General features: G+C 42.8%; 1 protein-coding gene across 3 annotated transcripts in view; it reads right to left on the bottom strand.

Annotated features, from left to right (window-relative positions):
• Positions 1 to 13,439, bottom strand: part of tsc1a (TSC complex subunit 1a) — a 27,773-nt gene extending 14,334 nt beyond the window's left edge. For all 3 annotated transcript variants that reach the window (XM_079516781.1, XM_079516782.1, XM_079516780.1), the window contains exons 1-11: positions 13,376 to 13,439; positions 8,264 to 8,381; positions 8,064 to 8,167; positions 5,189 to 5,341; positions 3,404 to 3,548; positions 2,603 to 2,757; positions 2,292 to 2,365; positions 1,970 to 2,109; positions 1,756 to 1,841; positions 1,320 to 1,458; positions 1,024 to 1,121 (exon numbers count right to left, since the gene is read on the bottom strand). In XM_079516781.1, coding sequence (XP_079372907.1) covers positions 1,024 to 1,121; positions 1,320 to 1,458; positions 1,756 to 1,841; positions 1,970 to 2,109; positions 2,292 to 2,365; positions 2,603 to 2,757; positions 3,404 to 3,548; positions 5,189 to 5,341; positions 8,064 to 8,167; positions 8,264 to 8,372 — 1,203 coding nt within the window. In that variant the 5' untranslated portion in view covers positions 8,373 to 8,381; positions 13,376 to 13,439. The remainder of the gene's footprint in view (positions 1 to 1,023; positions 1,122 to 1,319; positions 1,459 to 1,755; positions 1,842 to 1,969; positions 2,110 to 2,291; positions 2,366 to 2,602; positions 2,758 to 3,403; positions 3,549 to 5,188; positions 5,342 to 8,063; positions 8,168 to 8,263; positions 8,382 to 13,375) is intronic.
• Between the last annotated feature and the right edge of the window lie 2,723 nt (positions 13,440 to 16,162).

Consider the following 16,162-nt stretch of genomic DNA (forward strand, 5'->3'; position numbering starts at 1 on the left):
TTTATACTCGTAGCAGTCAGATTTTGTATTGACCTGTGTAGGCTCCTTTCGTTTGAACTGTACCCATTCTACAAACTAAAATTTCCAATCAGTCAATCAATAACATTTGCAGCAGCAGTTTACACAGGGGTCCGCCGGCTCACAACACACACCTACAGGCTACAGTAGGCATTTGCAGATCAGTTGGCACAGCGGCTCAACGTTATATTAGATATATAACTTAATCTTATATTAGATTAAGTTAGGGTGGCCGGTGGCCCATCATCAGAACAGTACGCAATGCTAAATACAACGTTGTCCTTATCCAAGTTCCTCCTCCGCCTCCTCCGACTCCGACCACCTCCTCCTCCGCCTCCTCCTCAATAATGCTACTACTACTTAATTCTGTACTAGTCTTTTTTTTATTTCGGGCCCACCAAAGCAAGCGTTATGTGTCAACAGTGAGGCGTCAAGCCTCACGACGCAGGGTTCCATAGCCACCTATTTCCTGGGCACACATTTCAAAATAAGAGTGTTTTTTGTTTGTACTTGCAATGTGATCATTCAAGCCATGTTTTATTTTGGAATCGTACTGGAAATAGAAGTAACTATGACGAGGAAGAAGCCTAGTTGACTTGAAAATGAAACTAAAATAATAATAGAGAGTATTGTATATTGTAATGTGCATTTGGGGTGGCGGAGCGACCTCTACAGCTACCGGAGCTGCCTCTACAGGTAGGGGAGCTCAAGTGACAGTTACCGGAGCTGAGCTCCGCCAAGCTCCGGGTGAAATTAAGCACTGGCTATCCAGGGTTTGATGAGGTCAATGTTGTGATCTTCATATATGGAGACGGCCATATATGGAGCGTGTCACGAGGTGTGACGGACTGACTACCATATATGGTGGCATGACGTGACATGAGGCGTGATGGACTGACAACCACATATGGAGGCGTGACGGACGGACGGACTGACTGACGGTCTGACTGACTGACAGGTTTTGCAGGTTATAGTAATCTGCGACCTATGGTCGCAACTAGTTACCTGGTTGTTGTTGTCTGAGGGCTGACCGTGGTCTTCAGCCAATGGGGTTGCAGGACACGGAGTGACAGGGGTGGTGGCTAAAGAGGGACATTTTACACCTGGAGGAAAATAACATACACGTCAATCAGACAACAATGACGTTCAATCAGTGAGCATATGCGTGTTATCCTAGTTACTTTGTTGCTCCTAGACCTATCAGACTGACTAGTGGCAGTAGTTTGGGATTTGTGTGTGCGTGCGTGCGTGCGTGCGTGCGTGCGTGCATGCGTGCGTGCGTGCGTGCGTGCGTGTCTGACCTGACATAGAGGTGGTCCTTATTATGGGTGGCTGGGTGAAGAATGTTGAAGGTTCTGGAACAGTTGCTGGAGAGGCTGGGGGCGTGGCTAAACCACATACAGAGGAGGGGCTCCATGTGACACCGTCCCCCTCACAGTGCTGAGATTGAACACACACACGCACACACATGCACACACAAACAAACTCAGTGCCCACACTCCATAGTGAATGTAAATTATTACAGAGCTCACAAAGAGAACGCCCCCCCCCCCCCCCCCCCATTAACTGTGCATTTGTGTGAATAAGTCCTAATGGAAACCAATTTAGTCTAAGCCTAGTTTGCTAGCCACTTATTTGAAAAACATATCCTAAAGAGGTTTTAAAACACATTTTTGTGATTGGTGTAATACCGTTCCGTTCTGAAGAGCAGGCAGGCAGACAGACAGACAGAAGTACCTGTATATAGCTGTTGTTTCCAGACAGACAGAGAGACAGCAAGACAGGAGCCTGATCTGTGGCCACTGGAGTACAACCTGAACTTCCTGTCAGAATACACCACAAATTGAACAGAATAAATCGTGTGTGTGTGTGTGTTTGCGTGTGTGCGTGGCTGCGTGCATGCGTGCGTGCGTGTGTGCGTGAGTGCACAGAATGCGTGCGTCTTACTGACCAGTGGAGGACAGGTTCATGTGAGAGCTGTAGAGGGGGTCTGGTAGAGAGGAGTAGCCCTCCTCACTGGAACATTCTTTAGGGTCCAGAGACATTTTGGAACATTCTATCACAATGTCATGAATCTCACAACACTTCCACCTGACAGATGAGAGAGAGAGAATGAGACAGACAGACAGAAGGAATCTTCATTTTAGCAATATACTAGCGCTTCAAGCAGAAATAGTAGTACTGTACAGGTAGTTGTACTAGTCTACTACTAGTAGTAATAGTACTATAGTGGTAGTTCTAGTAGTACTTTTGATTGCACTTATTGTCCTGACCTGGATGGATCTAGTTCGTAGTCCTGAGTTCCAGTGACCAACTCTGGATGAACTCTCACATGCTCTAACATGGGCTGCGCGCGCGCGCGCACACACACACACACACACACACACACACACACACACACACACACACACACACACACACACACACACACACACACACACACACACACACACACACACACACACACACACACACACACACACACACACATCAGAAATTAAGAAAATAAAGAAATGTGTTTAGTCAATGTATCTGTGCTGTGCTGTGTTCTACTGCCGGCTGCCGTGTTCTTTGTTCTACCAACCTTGACGACCTCTTCGAAGGTGGCGAGGTTCTCCTTCATGCTGTAGTGCAGACGGAGGTAGGAGATGAAGTTACATGGATACATCCCGTACAGACGGTGGAACAGAGAGTACACGCTGGCATGGAGATGGACGAGATACACTCCATTGACATGACCTAAACACACACACGCAAAGTCACACACACAAAGTCGCACGCACACGCACACACAATCAATCAGAAACTCAGAATCAGAATCTGTCAGGATGTTACACCAGTGGTTTTCAGCCAGTGGTCCGAGGACCACCAGTGGTCATTGAGGGGGTTCCAGGTGGTCCCCAGCTAAAGAGTTGGTAACCAAATGGACCCTTTAACTCTTGAGAGTGTAAAATTAAACCAAACTCATTTTATGCTCTCAAGAGTTAAATTAGTGAACATCATTTACAAGTCTACACAATTAGAGAATGATTGTGTAGAGAATAATGGTCCTTGATATGAAAAGGGTTGAAACCCACTGTGTTACACAAGTGCAGGCCTTCGGCTAGATAGCTGAGCACTGAAACATTGCTCTGGCAACTTTTTTTCTTTTACTGCCATGTGATGGTTGTGGAATTAGCTGCTGCCACAGTAAATCAGACTTTGGTTCTACTCATCGTGTGAGAGCACAAATTGCACAGGGGAATTTCATTGGAGTCTTTGATGTACAAAAAACTGGGTCCTATAATGTCAAAGCGTCCTGGTGGTGAAATGGTAGTGTGTGCATACACGTGTGTGTGTGTGTGTGTGTGTGTGTGTGTGTGTGTGTGTGTGGTCTCTGTGTTACCAGGGTTTCTAAGGCCCCACGAGGCCAGACGTCCAAAGACATCAAAGAAGTCGTAGATGTGCTGTTTCCCAGCCTGAGGGATGATGGGTAACAGGGTGATCAGGACCAGGGCCCCCGTTATCAACACCACAACATCACTGTCTGCCTGCAAACACAATAGAACAGTGGTTTATCAACACCACAACATCACTGTCTGCCTGCAAACACAATAGAACACCCGTTATCAACACCACAACATCACTGTCTGCCTGCAAACACAATAGAACAGTTATCAACACCACAACATCACTGTCTGCCTGCAAACACAATAGAACAGTGGTTTTCAACCCTTTTTCAAATCTAAGGCCCATTATATTTTCACCATTTGATGACATTTAAACTTGCTGGCACAAAACTAACAAATGTTGTTATCGTTGGATAGGATACTGTCCACAATTTCATTCTCCAATTATGTAGACACTCTTGAGAGCGTAAAATTAAACCAAATGGACCCATATTTCATTTTACACTCTCAAAAAGTTAAAGAACTAACAGTTTGACTGCTGATCACGACTTTCCCGACTTTTTTGATAAATACCTCTTTCCCTGCCGAAGCCGACATTTGTTTTCATTGTTTAATTCGCCAATTTTGATAACTTTTAAGACATACAAGGTTTTCCCCATACAATATTGGATACATCACACGTTTGGATCACATGACCGCTGGCTTCTCAGGGCTGATGGGAAATGAAGGCTCAATGCATTTCCATTGGTAATGGCGGCGAGCTATGGGTGGCTCTGTCTTCCCTTCTTTGTTGTTGGCACTTTGGAATATTCCTCGACACGATGACAAGCGATTGGACTATTTTAAGGCGGATGTGTGTTAAAACGGACCTACATTTGTGACCGGGTGATTCTTCAAATAAAAGGTTAGTGAAGAACTCAGCAGTGAAGGTTATTTGACGAACAAAATTATCTGTGCTAATAAGGGTCCATTTGGTTACAAACTCTCCATCATTTTGCTGGGGACCACCTGGAACCCCCTCAAGGACCACTGGTGGTCCCCGAACCACTGGTTGAAAACCACTGCAATATAGAACAACAGGTGAGACTACTTTTTTGTTAGCCTGGAAACCAGACGAATCTGCCACATGAAATGAAGATGCCCTGGGCAGATTGGGTCTGGCACTCCTCAGTTTGAAGTACATTTCGCTCACCACAGAGTTGTGGGTGACCCAATCAGAGGCCACTATTCAAAGTGAGACTTTTTTTGCTGTGACGTTGGAATCCGTTTGTAACCCGACCCTTGGAAAGAAATCTACCACACTGAAATTCCAGACTAATATTTACGCAGTGATATTCGTCTGGCCATGCCAGGCTACTGTTTTGTTTACTGGGGCAGTTCCTCGTAACTTGACAGTAATGTTTATCCGCGTATTCAATGAAAGTGTTGATGACGTGCAAGTTTGTCGTTGTCTTTGTTGTAGTACAATACAATGCATTCGCTGAAATAACACAAGAAAACACAATAAGATCAAAGACTTATTTCCATTTCCATTGGTGCTCTTGTGATAATCTACTGTATATTTAGTATGTTACATAATGATACATTCATTCAGGGCTTTCAAGAACACACATTTAAGTTGACGATTCATTGTCACACTAATAGTTTTTGGCATTGAACATTGGAACATATGAATAAATAATAATTGTGTAATAATTGTGACAGGCCTAGATACATTGCTATGTTATATTACATAATGATGATACATCAATTATATAGCTACTATGTTCCAGATCTCATACCTTAAGACATTTGAGCAGGGAGGCGAGCAGAGGCGAGCGACTGATCTTGTGCAACCAGGGAGGCTGTTTGCAGACTACATGTCCCAGCAGCACTAACGTGTGCAGTCTACTTCCTGGTTTTGACAGACAATCATTGAGCTTGTCCAGCAGGGGCTGAGGAAAGATTAGAATCATGATAAAACCGTGATGTTTGGTACATACATACAAACATGCATTACATACATACTGTATATACATATGTGTGTAGGTTGAGACTGTATGTTAGCAAAGTCGTGTTACTAGTTAATTATTAATAATATTTTCAAGAGAGAGGGAGGGAGGGACAGAGAGAGAGAGAGAGAGAGAGACAGACAGGCAGACAGGCAGACAGGCAGACAGACAGACAGACAGACAGACAGACAGACAGACAGACAGACAGACAGACAGACAGACACGTGAGCTTATACTGTATCTGCTATGTTCAACTCAGAATATGGACGCTAGGGCTATTATTAATTTAGAATTTATATTTATAAAGAATATTTTATATTACACATGAGGGACATTGGCAGAAAAGAAGGGACATACAGTGTCCCTGAGAGCATAAATGTATGTGTATGAGCATACAGTATACCGTATAACAATGGTATACAATGGGCGCGGCAGTAGTTTCATGTGGTTAATTATGCAAAAACTAATATGCAGCTAAACACAACACAGCTTCTGTTTTTGGAGCGGTGAGCTGGGTGGCAGAGAATCCTTTTCGAGCAGCAGAGTGGAACGTATAAAAACAGCCCCTTTGAGCGTGAAGCAGGATTCTCTCCACTCACATGCTCTGCCCAGGAGCCACATGACCCTGAAGCCCGCTACGTGCTTGAAGGCCAATGGAAGTAGTTAGCCTAGCTGTTGTCATTATTGTTACCACTATTATAATTATTGCTACCACTATTATAATTATTGTTACCACTATTATTAGTGGTAGAAGTAGTGCTTTTCTGTTGAATGATCTAAATCTTTTTCTTTCCACATGATTTTGTTTATTTTTTGATTTGATTAGAAATGCAGCAATGTTGAAATTTGATTTCTTTATTCAGTCTTGGTTTCCTTCTATGAGATTACTTAAATCTCAAAAAGGTGGGCATAATAAACCTCGGCTTCAGCCCTTTCCTTTTCGGTCAATTGTATCATGTCAATCCCTTTTTTGTAATAATGCTGGATAAACCATGACAGAGACAAATAAACTATATATCTATCTATACCTACAGTGTCTCCATGGAATAGAGCAAAATAAAATCTCACAATGAATGTGTACTAATGTGCGATTTGTGACACACACACACACACACACACACACACACACACACACACACACACACACACACACACACACACACACACACACACACACACACACACACACACACACACACACACACACACACACACACACACACACACACACACACACACACACACGCTGAATCCTAAACAATTAACACAATATATACAATTATGACGTTTTTGCTGCCAACCTGGTGAAGAAATCACAGAGTGAGGCTTTAACCTTTGCTTTTATATGAAATGTCCCAGACTATTAAGATTTTACAAAAGATGCTATGAGAGCTTGTAGATAGGCTATTATTTACTTCCATAGAAGACATGCTGGCTGAAATCAGTCGTGGCGACTGATAACTTTCATCCATGTGTCTCAGTATGCCTAATTGCCTACTTACTAAAAAGGGAAGGAAATGTGCTGCGCTGACCGCACAGCCTGCAGCACAATATTTACGTGCTCTGCCTGTTTTTGCAGGCTCCAAACCCTCCTTACTTTTCTGTGCTGTCACACAGCCAGCCCTCCAGCCAAGGAGAGAGATGTTTGTTCTTATAACTTCCTGGGGGGAATAAATCAAGCCCTGGGTGTTGTACACCCCTGGTGATATGATGCTGATTGGCCTTCCTGAAAAGGGCTGGAGGAGACAAAAAGTACCGTATGTCCTCCCCACCCATCATGGAGAGAGGACGGCTGTCATCTAGTGCCATTCCCATTAACAGCACACTCTCAGGGTAGCTATGGCACATGTTGTGTGCCAGGGACAGACCAGATAGCAGCCAAATGGACTGGGTAGGCCTGACCCTGGAATGCAAAACAATAGGTACAACCTGTGCTGCGGTGCAATGGGTACATTAAGTCGATGGACTTGAACTTGTGGCGCACAGTAAACTGGTACTGAAAAAGTAACTCTTGTACTAGAGATTTCAAAAAGGTCACAGATCACAGCATTTCAAAATATTTGGTACTTGCAGATTACTTTGAAAAAGGTCATGTAATGTAACGGTTTTATTTAAAATGTAAATATTTGTTATTTTTTTCTCCAATTTGGTGTCATTGATCTTTTTATTGCTTCTTCGTGCTCACCGCTGAATTAGGGAGGAAGTAAACGGGTACAGGCTTTAGTTCCGACATACTATTGGTCCGACTGTCATTAGACCGACACCCTACCCAAACCACACGCAGGAGGCAACGCATGTCGGACCAACGCATGTCGGACCAACGCATGTCGGGAGCGACGGGTGATTTCCGCATGTCATGTCGGACCTTTGGTGTGTCGGATCTGCATGTGCACCCCAAGTAAACAAGTTAGGTCATGAGAGAGAGAGAGAGACAGAGAGACAGAGAGACAGAGACAGACAGACAGACAGACAGACAGACAGACAGACAGACAGACAGACAGACAGACAGACAGACAGACAGACAGACAGACAGACAGACAGACAGACAGACAGACAGACAGACAGACAGACAGACAGACAGACAGACAGACAGACAGACAGACAGACAGACAGACAGACAGACAGACAGAGTCACTTTACACACACACACACAGTGATGCCAGACCTTGTCATGTGGCTCTCTGATGGATGAAAGGAGGGCCACAGCCTGAGGAGACGATGAGTCTAGATAGTAATCAACTAGACTGGACAGTAAGACACCTCCACGGTCTGAGGAGAGGAGACGTGAATAAGGGAGACAACAGGAGAGTTATTATAATAACCTGGAATGAGTTAATAAGCTAGTTGTGAGTGAGTTCTAATAACCTGTATTGAGCTGGTCATTGATGGAGGATTTAACGTGCTCCAGCTCCTGGAGGTCTGAGGTCTCCAGACGGGGAAGCAGCTCGCTCACACTGCTCTGGTCCTTAGACATGATGTCAGCCTAAAACACAGAAGCAGTCACATGTCAATATAATACAGTACTTCATTATGTTAGAGCTGGTGCTTGCTGCGTGTTGCATGCGACCGTTAACTAAATGCATTTGCAGAGATTAAAATAGGGTGCATTTTGCATCCCAAAACGCAGTTCATAGTTAAGGGATGCAATAAAACAACGACATCTGCATCCATGGGATGCACTACTGTACTGTTTTTTTATTCTAGTTTATTTTGCTAGCTTTAGTTATAATAATCATTTCTTCTTCTGTTTTCTACATGAATATAACCATATAAAATGAAATGGGAGTTAAATGCTGCAATTTGTAAAAATAGCGAAATATGACTCCTAACTTCGTTGAAGTGGGACTCATAAAATGTCCCTGGGACTCATCTAAAAGGCCATCCCTGCATCCCGGGACTCATTACATTGAAAACCTATTTACATCACTGCATTTGTAGCCTGACTTATACTTAGTTGCACACTGGTGTTGCTAGTGCTGCACGATTCTTGCTCAAATATGAATCTCGATTTTCCTCCACAAGAACTGAGATCACCATTCTCATTTTTTCCATGAAAATATTTATTGGCTGCCTTTAGTCTGTAGTTGCTGAACCTTACCACATTCAAAATGTAGCACCTGGAGCCAACTATTGTGGCTTTAAACAGTGCTCGACTTAAACCTCTCTCTCTTACATAAGTAACTAAAATGCCAACTAGTGCTGCACGATTCTTGCTCAAATTTTGAAATGAGATCGCATAGGTGTCTGACAGATCTCAATATATATTTTTTGTTTCGATTAATAGAGTATGCACAGGCATGATTTTCCCATCAGGAGACACCACCCTCATCTAGACTGAGTGGCAAACATTGAGCAGCATGGAGTGTTGGAGTTTGGAAGCGCTCGTTGGAAATCACTCAACCGTCCTGCGTATCACCTGTTTCTAAATGTCACATAATGCAGGAGGCAGCAAAATGTTGTGTTATTGAAAACAAGCACTTCCAAACTCTGACACAAAAATAATCAAATGCAGGGAATTTCTTGACAGAAAGTAGCTCATAACGTTTCTATGGTGGATTTTTATGAAACAAAAACTTTGCAGATAGAAAGAGGATAATTCAAGCTTTTCGTACAGCTGCAATGTTGGTGAGTTTAACATTGTTTAATGCAATCAGACAGGACTTTTCTGTTTGGATGGTGTTGCCTGCGGTGAAAAGTTATACAAAACAATATACAAGCTCACAACGTGTCACATGGAGCTTGTAGATCTGCTATTCACTGAGCACGACACCAGCAAGTACAAATCGTTTAGGGCACATCAAAATGCCCCGACGATAAGTAAACAGTTTGATTCCCGGCCAGTCGGACCATTTTTCTGAGTATAATTCCCTTAGTTTCTCTCTTTCTGCATCTACTGTCTCTCTCTCCACTATTCTATATCTACCAAAAGGCTTGACATGCCACCAAAAATGAGGAATACAATAAAGTCCCTTCTCATCTCAAGTCTCATTTAATCAATAATCAGCATGGTTTATCTTTCATAAAGATGTTCAGGTGTCTGTGTGTCAGAGAGGGAACAGTCACATATAGAGAGGACAGAGTACAGACATCAGGCTTGGACAGTGATGGCATGATGCTACTGGGAATCCCAGCTCAGCTGTTAAAAAGACAATTCCCATCCACTGTTTTGATTAATTGAAAATGGTGGGCCCTATTGTAAACAAGTGTAATGCTTTATGGTGTCGTCCACTCACTGTTAACAGTTTTTGTATTGAGTTGTACTTGAAATGTACTGTAATTCTGCAAACTGTTAATAAATCAATCAATCAAAGTACATCTTGGAAGATGGAGAGAAACAGGTCGATGACTAGTTCAGTTCAATGCCATAAACAGTAATAGTGTACTGTGTGTGTGTGTGTGTGTGTGTGTGTGTGTGTGTGTGTGTGTGTGTGTGTGTGTGTGTGTGTGTGTGTGTGTGTGAGAGATATGGTAGATATGAGGCTAGCCGCAATTTGCAACTCTAGATTTTTTTATAATGGGATGAATCTAGAGTTGCAATACCCTCCATTGACTCCCCACTCATCATTTTGCGTTTGCGATCTGCTTGTCTTAAACGACGTTAAACTCACCAACATTGCAGCTGTAGTCCAAGCTTGAATTATTGTCTCCACCAGGCCGAAGGCATGGGGAGAGAGTATGTTTTGCACTCCGTCCGTGTGTGTGTGTGTCCGTGTGTCCGTGTGTCCTTCCGTCCGTCCGTTACCAGCTAATCTCCGGCACCGTTAACCCGGTCGATGCCAAACTTTGCACACACACTCCCTGCATGCCAACGATTAACCTCTGCCCTGCATTTTCCAGAACGGCCTGTTATAGCGCCACCATGAGGCAGCTTTTCACATTGTTTACCTAAAACTGCACCGATCTGCGTGAAACGTTGCATGCACACTCCCTAGAGGCCAAGCACAAACCTTTCGCCTGCATTTTCCGCATCTGCCTTTTATAGCGCCACCAGGAGGCCGACTTTTGTAAAACAAATGTTTTGATATTACTCCTCCAGATTCTGTCCAAAAATCTCACAAATCGTTACACAGTATCTCTATGGTCATGTGCTCAAGTCGGATCTGTCCGATATTTCATATTCCATCCTAATTGGCTATAATTGGCTTTCACAGTTTGCAAGATTGCCCCGTTTTGAACAAAAGCCTCAAATCATGAACGCAGCATGCAATTTACCTGAAATCTTTCACACATTTTCTTACTAGGCTGAGGAATATATCCCACCCTTTTCACATTGGCCTGTTATAGCGCCACCAACAGGTTGATTTTTGCAAAACACATTTTTGGAACAAAATGCCTCAAGTCATCCAATTGCCATCAAAGGCAAACATGTTTATATTACTCCTAAACATTTTGCCAAACATCTCACACAGTCCTATCCTCCTGGTGGAGACCTGTGCCCAGAAGGGCACTTTTTCTAGTTCTCTTTCAATCTGCCGAGCTTGTTTTTCATAAAAATCCCCCGTTTCCAAACTCCAGCACACAGAATTTCTTGACAGAAAGTAGCTCATAACATGTCTACGGGGGATTTTTATGAAAAACAAGCTCGGCAGATTGAAAGAGAATAATTCAAGCTTGGACTACAGCTGCAATGTTGGTGAGTTTAATGTCGTTTAAGACAAGCAGATCGCAAACGCAAAATGATGAGTGGGGAGTCAATGGAGGGTATTGCAACTCTAGATTCATCCCATTATAAAAAAATCTAGAGTTGCAAATTGCGGCTAGATATGAGGCATACTGATACATTGCAATTGCAATCCAATATCTAGCCTCTATCAATTATAATATCGATATATGTGCCCAGCCCTATCAATAGCGACAAGCGTATCCTATTTTTTATCCGAACTTCACTTAACTTTCATCCCATCATCATTGTCTCCACCAGGCCGAAGGCATGGGGAGAGAGTATGTTTTGCACTCCGTCCGTGTGTGTGTGTGTGTGTCCGGCATGGGGAGAGAGTATGTTTTGCACTCCGTCCGTGTGTGTGTGTGTGTGTCCGTCCGTGTGTCCGTCCGTGTGTGTGTCCTTCCGTCCGTCCGTTACCAGCTAATCTCCGGCACCGTTAACCCGGTCGATGCCAAACTTTTCACACACACTCCCTGGATGCCAACGATGAACCTCTGCCCCGCATTTTCCAGAACGGCCTGTTATAGCGCCACCAGGAGGCCGACTTTTGTACAACACATTTTTTTATATTACTCCTCCAGATTCTGTCCAAAAATCTCACAAATCGTTACACAGTATCTCTATGGTCATGTGCTCAAGTCGGATCTGTCCGATATTTCATATTCCATCCTAATTGGCTATAATTGGCTTTCACAGTTTGCAAGATTGCCCCGTTTTGAACAAAAGCCTCAAATCATGAACACAGCATGCAATTTACGTGAAATCTTTCACACATTTTCTTACTAGGCTGAGGAATATATCCCACCCTTTTCACATTGGACTGTTATAGCGCCACCAACAGGTTGATTTTTGCAAAACACATTTTTGGAACAAAATGCCTCAAATCATCCAATTGCCATCAAAGGCAAACAAAATGTTTATATTACTCCTAAATATTTTGCCAAACATCTCACACAGTCCTATCCTCCTGGTGGAGACCTGTGCCCAGAAGGGCACTTTTTCTAGTTTATGATGAATTGAAATCGGTGGACCCTCTTGTAAACAAGTGTAATGCTTTATGGTGTCGTCCACTCACAGTTAAGTTTTTGTATTGAGTTGTGCTTGGAATGTACTGTAATTCTGCAAACTGTTAATAAATACTTCAATCAATCAAAAATCAGCTACCCAGAGGCCTGTACTTCATTAAAGAGTAGCAAGTATGTCAAAGGTTTTGTTGAATGGTTCAGAAAATCCACTAGAGCTGTCTGGGTGTCGATATAGTTGGTAGACATTAGACAAGTACAGCATGACATTCTTAGAGAAAGAACACTTCCACACAGCAGAAAACCTCAGTGTACATTTAACTCTGAGAGGGTACAAATGGAACCGAAAATGGACCCGAACTGTGTGTGCACTGTAGATAAATTGGACTTTTTGCTGTTGTATAAACTCTAATTCTGGAAGGGTAAAAAGAGAGAGTACACCTTCGCTCGATCAGTGACTTTTGAAAACTGGATACAATGTTCATGAAAACGGTAGACAACGGGTTTGAAAACACACTTTACTAAAATCACAGCCAGCAGTGTGTGTGGCAGACAGACAGTGCCTTCAGGCAGGCTAAGCTAACAGCTAGCCTGCTGAGTTGTCCCTGCCTGGTGTTGCAGGAGTCAGGCTGCTCTTTTTGATCTTATTATTCACACACAAAAACACGTTGACAACTTTTAACTGTCAGCTGCCGTTGAACGGTGCCTTTCGATGCTCAGTAAAATGACGACGGTCACGTCAACCCGCCGCCGAAAAGCGACATTTTTTGCATAAAAAATAAAGTGGGTTACCTTTCAGACTTGTTGTTGGAAGCAGGGCGCCGCCATGTTGACAAAAAGCACACAGACAGAGCCCCTCCCCCTGACACGATAGGTAATCTCGATCCCATAGGCCGGGAGGAGCAGCACTGCTGTGATTGGTTAATAGGTTGTCGTCACGGAGACAGAGGTAGAGCCAAGACCATAAGGCCAAGACTACGTATTTTTTCTAAAATCAATATATTGATTTAGATATAGATATAGTTTTTTGCTATGTACATAATTATCATATTATATTTTAATTAGTCAAGGCATCTGGACTGGTAGAAGTATAACATTTAATTGTAAATAGAAGAAAAAGCAACAGAACATTAGCTGTCCAACCGGGTCTGACTCCTACAAATTGCCCCAAAGTACCCAAACGCATACCGAAAAGTACAGGGCCCAAAATACCCCCAGAGTAAAATGGTAAATGCTAGTGCTTTTTATCCAAAGCATTTGAGTGTGCATTACATTCAGCCATTCACACTCCAATGGCAGAGGAAACCATGCAAGCCAGAAGGCACCAACCTGCACATCAGGAGCAATTAGGGGTTGCACATCAGGAGCGGGTTCGAAAAGGGAACCCCCCATCCTGCTGTTCTACCAGAGCTCTACCGCTGAGCCTAACCCTAAGTACCCAAGTACCCAAAAGCATACCCAAAAGAACCCCAAAGTACCTGTCAGTATCTAAAGGTACCCAAAAGCATACCCAAAAGAACCCCAAAGTACCCTTATGTACCTAAAGGTACCCAAAAGCATACCCAAAAGAACCCCAAAGTACCCTTATGTACCTAAAGGTACCCAAAAGTACCCAAAGGCTTTGGGTACTTTTACACACACACACACACACACACACACACACACACAATTCAATTCAAGGAGCTTTATTGGCATGAGCAAACATACATTTGCATTGCCAAAGCAAGTGTCAAAATATAATAAAAACACACACGCACACACACACGCACGCACGCACGCACGCACGCACACACACGCACGCACACCCAATGACAGCGCGACCATCCATACGGGCAATGGGATGTATAGACTTAAAATCCAGCCAGTCAAATGTGTGACAGCTGTCACCTGCTGTTTACATGAAATGCCCGTCAACCAAACTATTCACTTTCATGATCATCATCATGTCAACACTATTCACGTGACTACATGTATGTTGTTGTTGTTTGTGCTCTTAAAAGAACTGAAGGCCGCTGGAGAAGTAAAGCTGTGTTGGCTTCACTAGTTCACACAAGCACTTGGGACTGCATGGATCGGTGTTGTTGCACAGACATTGGTGACCTTTCGAATGTGGTAGCTGTAACATGGCTGTAATGAGGGAATTACTAACCTATCGATTCGAATTATGTCTCAAACGTTTAGCACCATTTAACAACATGACATCATACAAGTAAACTGCTGGGAACCCCTCTTGCTGGTCTCAGACAGGAACAGCTCTAGTCTGAACTCGTTCTGCACCTGGCTCGCTGATAACACTATCAACTAGGCCTACTTTACACCTGCATGGGAAAAATCTGAATCCATTCTATTTGGATCAAATAATAATATCAGCAAGGCAGACGGCTTCTCAGTTAAAGTGGGTGACAATTCTCACACAAAAAGATGAAATTCTAGGTTCCAGGAGACAAATCTTTTTTTCGGCGATAAAATGGCTACCAATGTAATAAAATAAAGTCAACCAAAGAAAGAAGAAGAAAGATTCAGAGTCATGACTCTGATGAAGATCAAAGGTCAAAACGTTAGTCGTTGTTATACTAACACCTAATAAAAAAGCTTAAAATGTCTGCTGCTCCAGTGTCCTCTCCTTCTTCTGCAACATATGTCCTTGTTCCTGTGATGCACCGGGCCAGCCGTTCTAGGCTTGAGGCGCGTTGGTATAGACTCCCTTTGTTACTATCTTGTTACTTTGTAGATTTTAATTATTATTACAAAACATACATTAACCACTTCAGCCTAATTACAATTTTGGCTATTATGAAACATCATGTTATACATGATACCTCGTGAAACAGACATTCTGCATAATGAGTACTTTTACTTTTGGTACTTTAAGTATATTTTGATGCCAATACCCAGACTTTTACTTGTACAGAGTGTTGTCAGTGTTGATAAATGTTACAGTAAATGTAGTCCACCACTGTGTTAACAGCAGGTGTGTTCGCACGCACAAGATTAAACAAGGTTGCCTTTCAAGGCAGGTGCTGGACCTGGAAACACTTCAAACATTACAGGATGCATTTTGTGCAATAACAATCACAAAATGTCCTTCAAAATCCAGGTGGGTCTGATTAAACACATGGACGTAACAGTCAAGTAACAAAGTAATGTAATGTCATTTAAATTGTTGTTTGCCTTGGGGCCATAGGCTATATGAATGAACTATTGTTCACATCTCGTGTGGTTTTGTGCAACCTTTGGCTGAGTTTTGGCTGGTTTAGAACAACAACACAAACATTTGATGTGATATTGTGCGGTTTCAAAGTGTTTTTTAACCTGTACATTTTAACCTGTAAATTAGTAAAGCTAGTGTTTTTTTATATAAATGTGCACCAGATTTGACTGAGGGACTGCCATTGGATTATTATTATTATTTTAATTTTAGTTTCTTCATGTCATATGAAAGCAGGGAATCATTATCATACATAGTTTCAAATGTACATATTGGTTGTTCAGTTTGGGAGGCATACTTTGGTTAGACATATACCATTGGTTAGACATAGCATTGGTCCGACTGGATTAAGGTTGGTGAAGGGTGCTTTA

The sequence above is a fragment of the Electrona antarctica genome (genome assembly GCF_951216825.1).
Source record: "Electrona antarctica genome assembly, chromosome: 12".
NCBI classification, from domain to species: domain Eukaryota; kingdom Metazoa; phylum Chordata; class Actinopteri; order Myctophiformes; family Myctophidae; genus Electrona; species Electrona antarctica.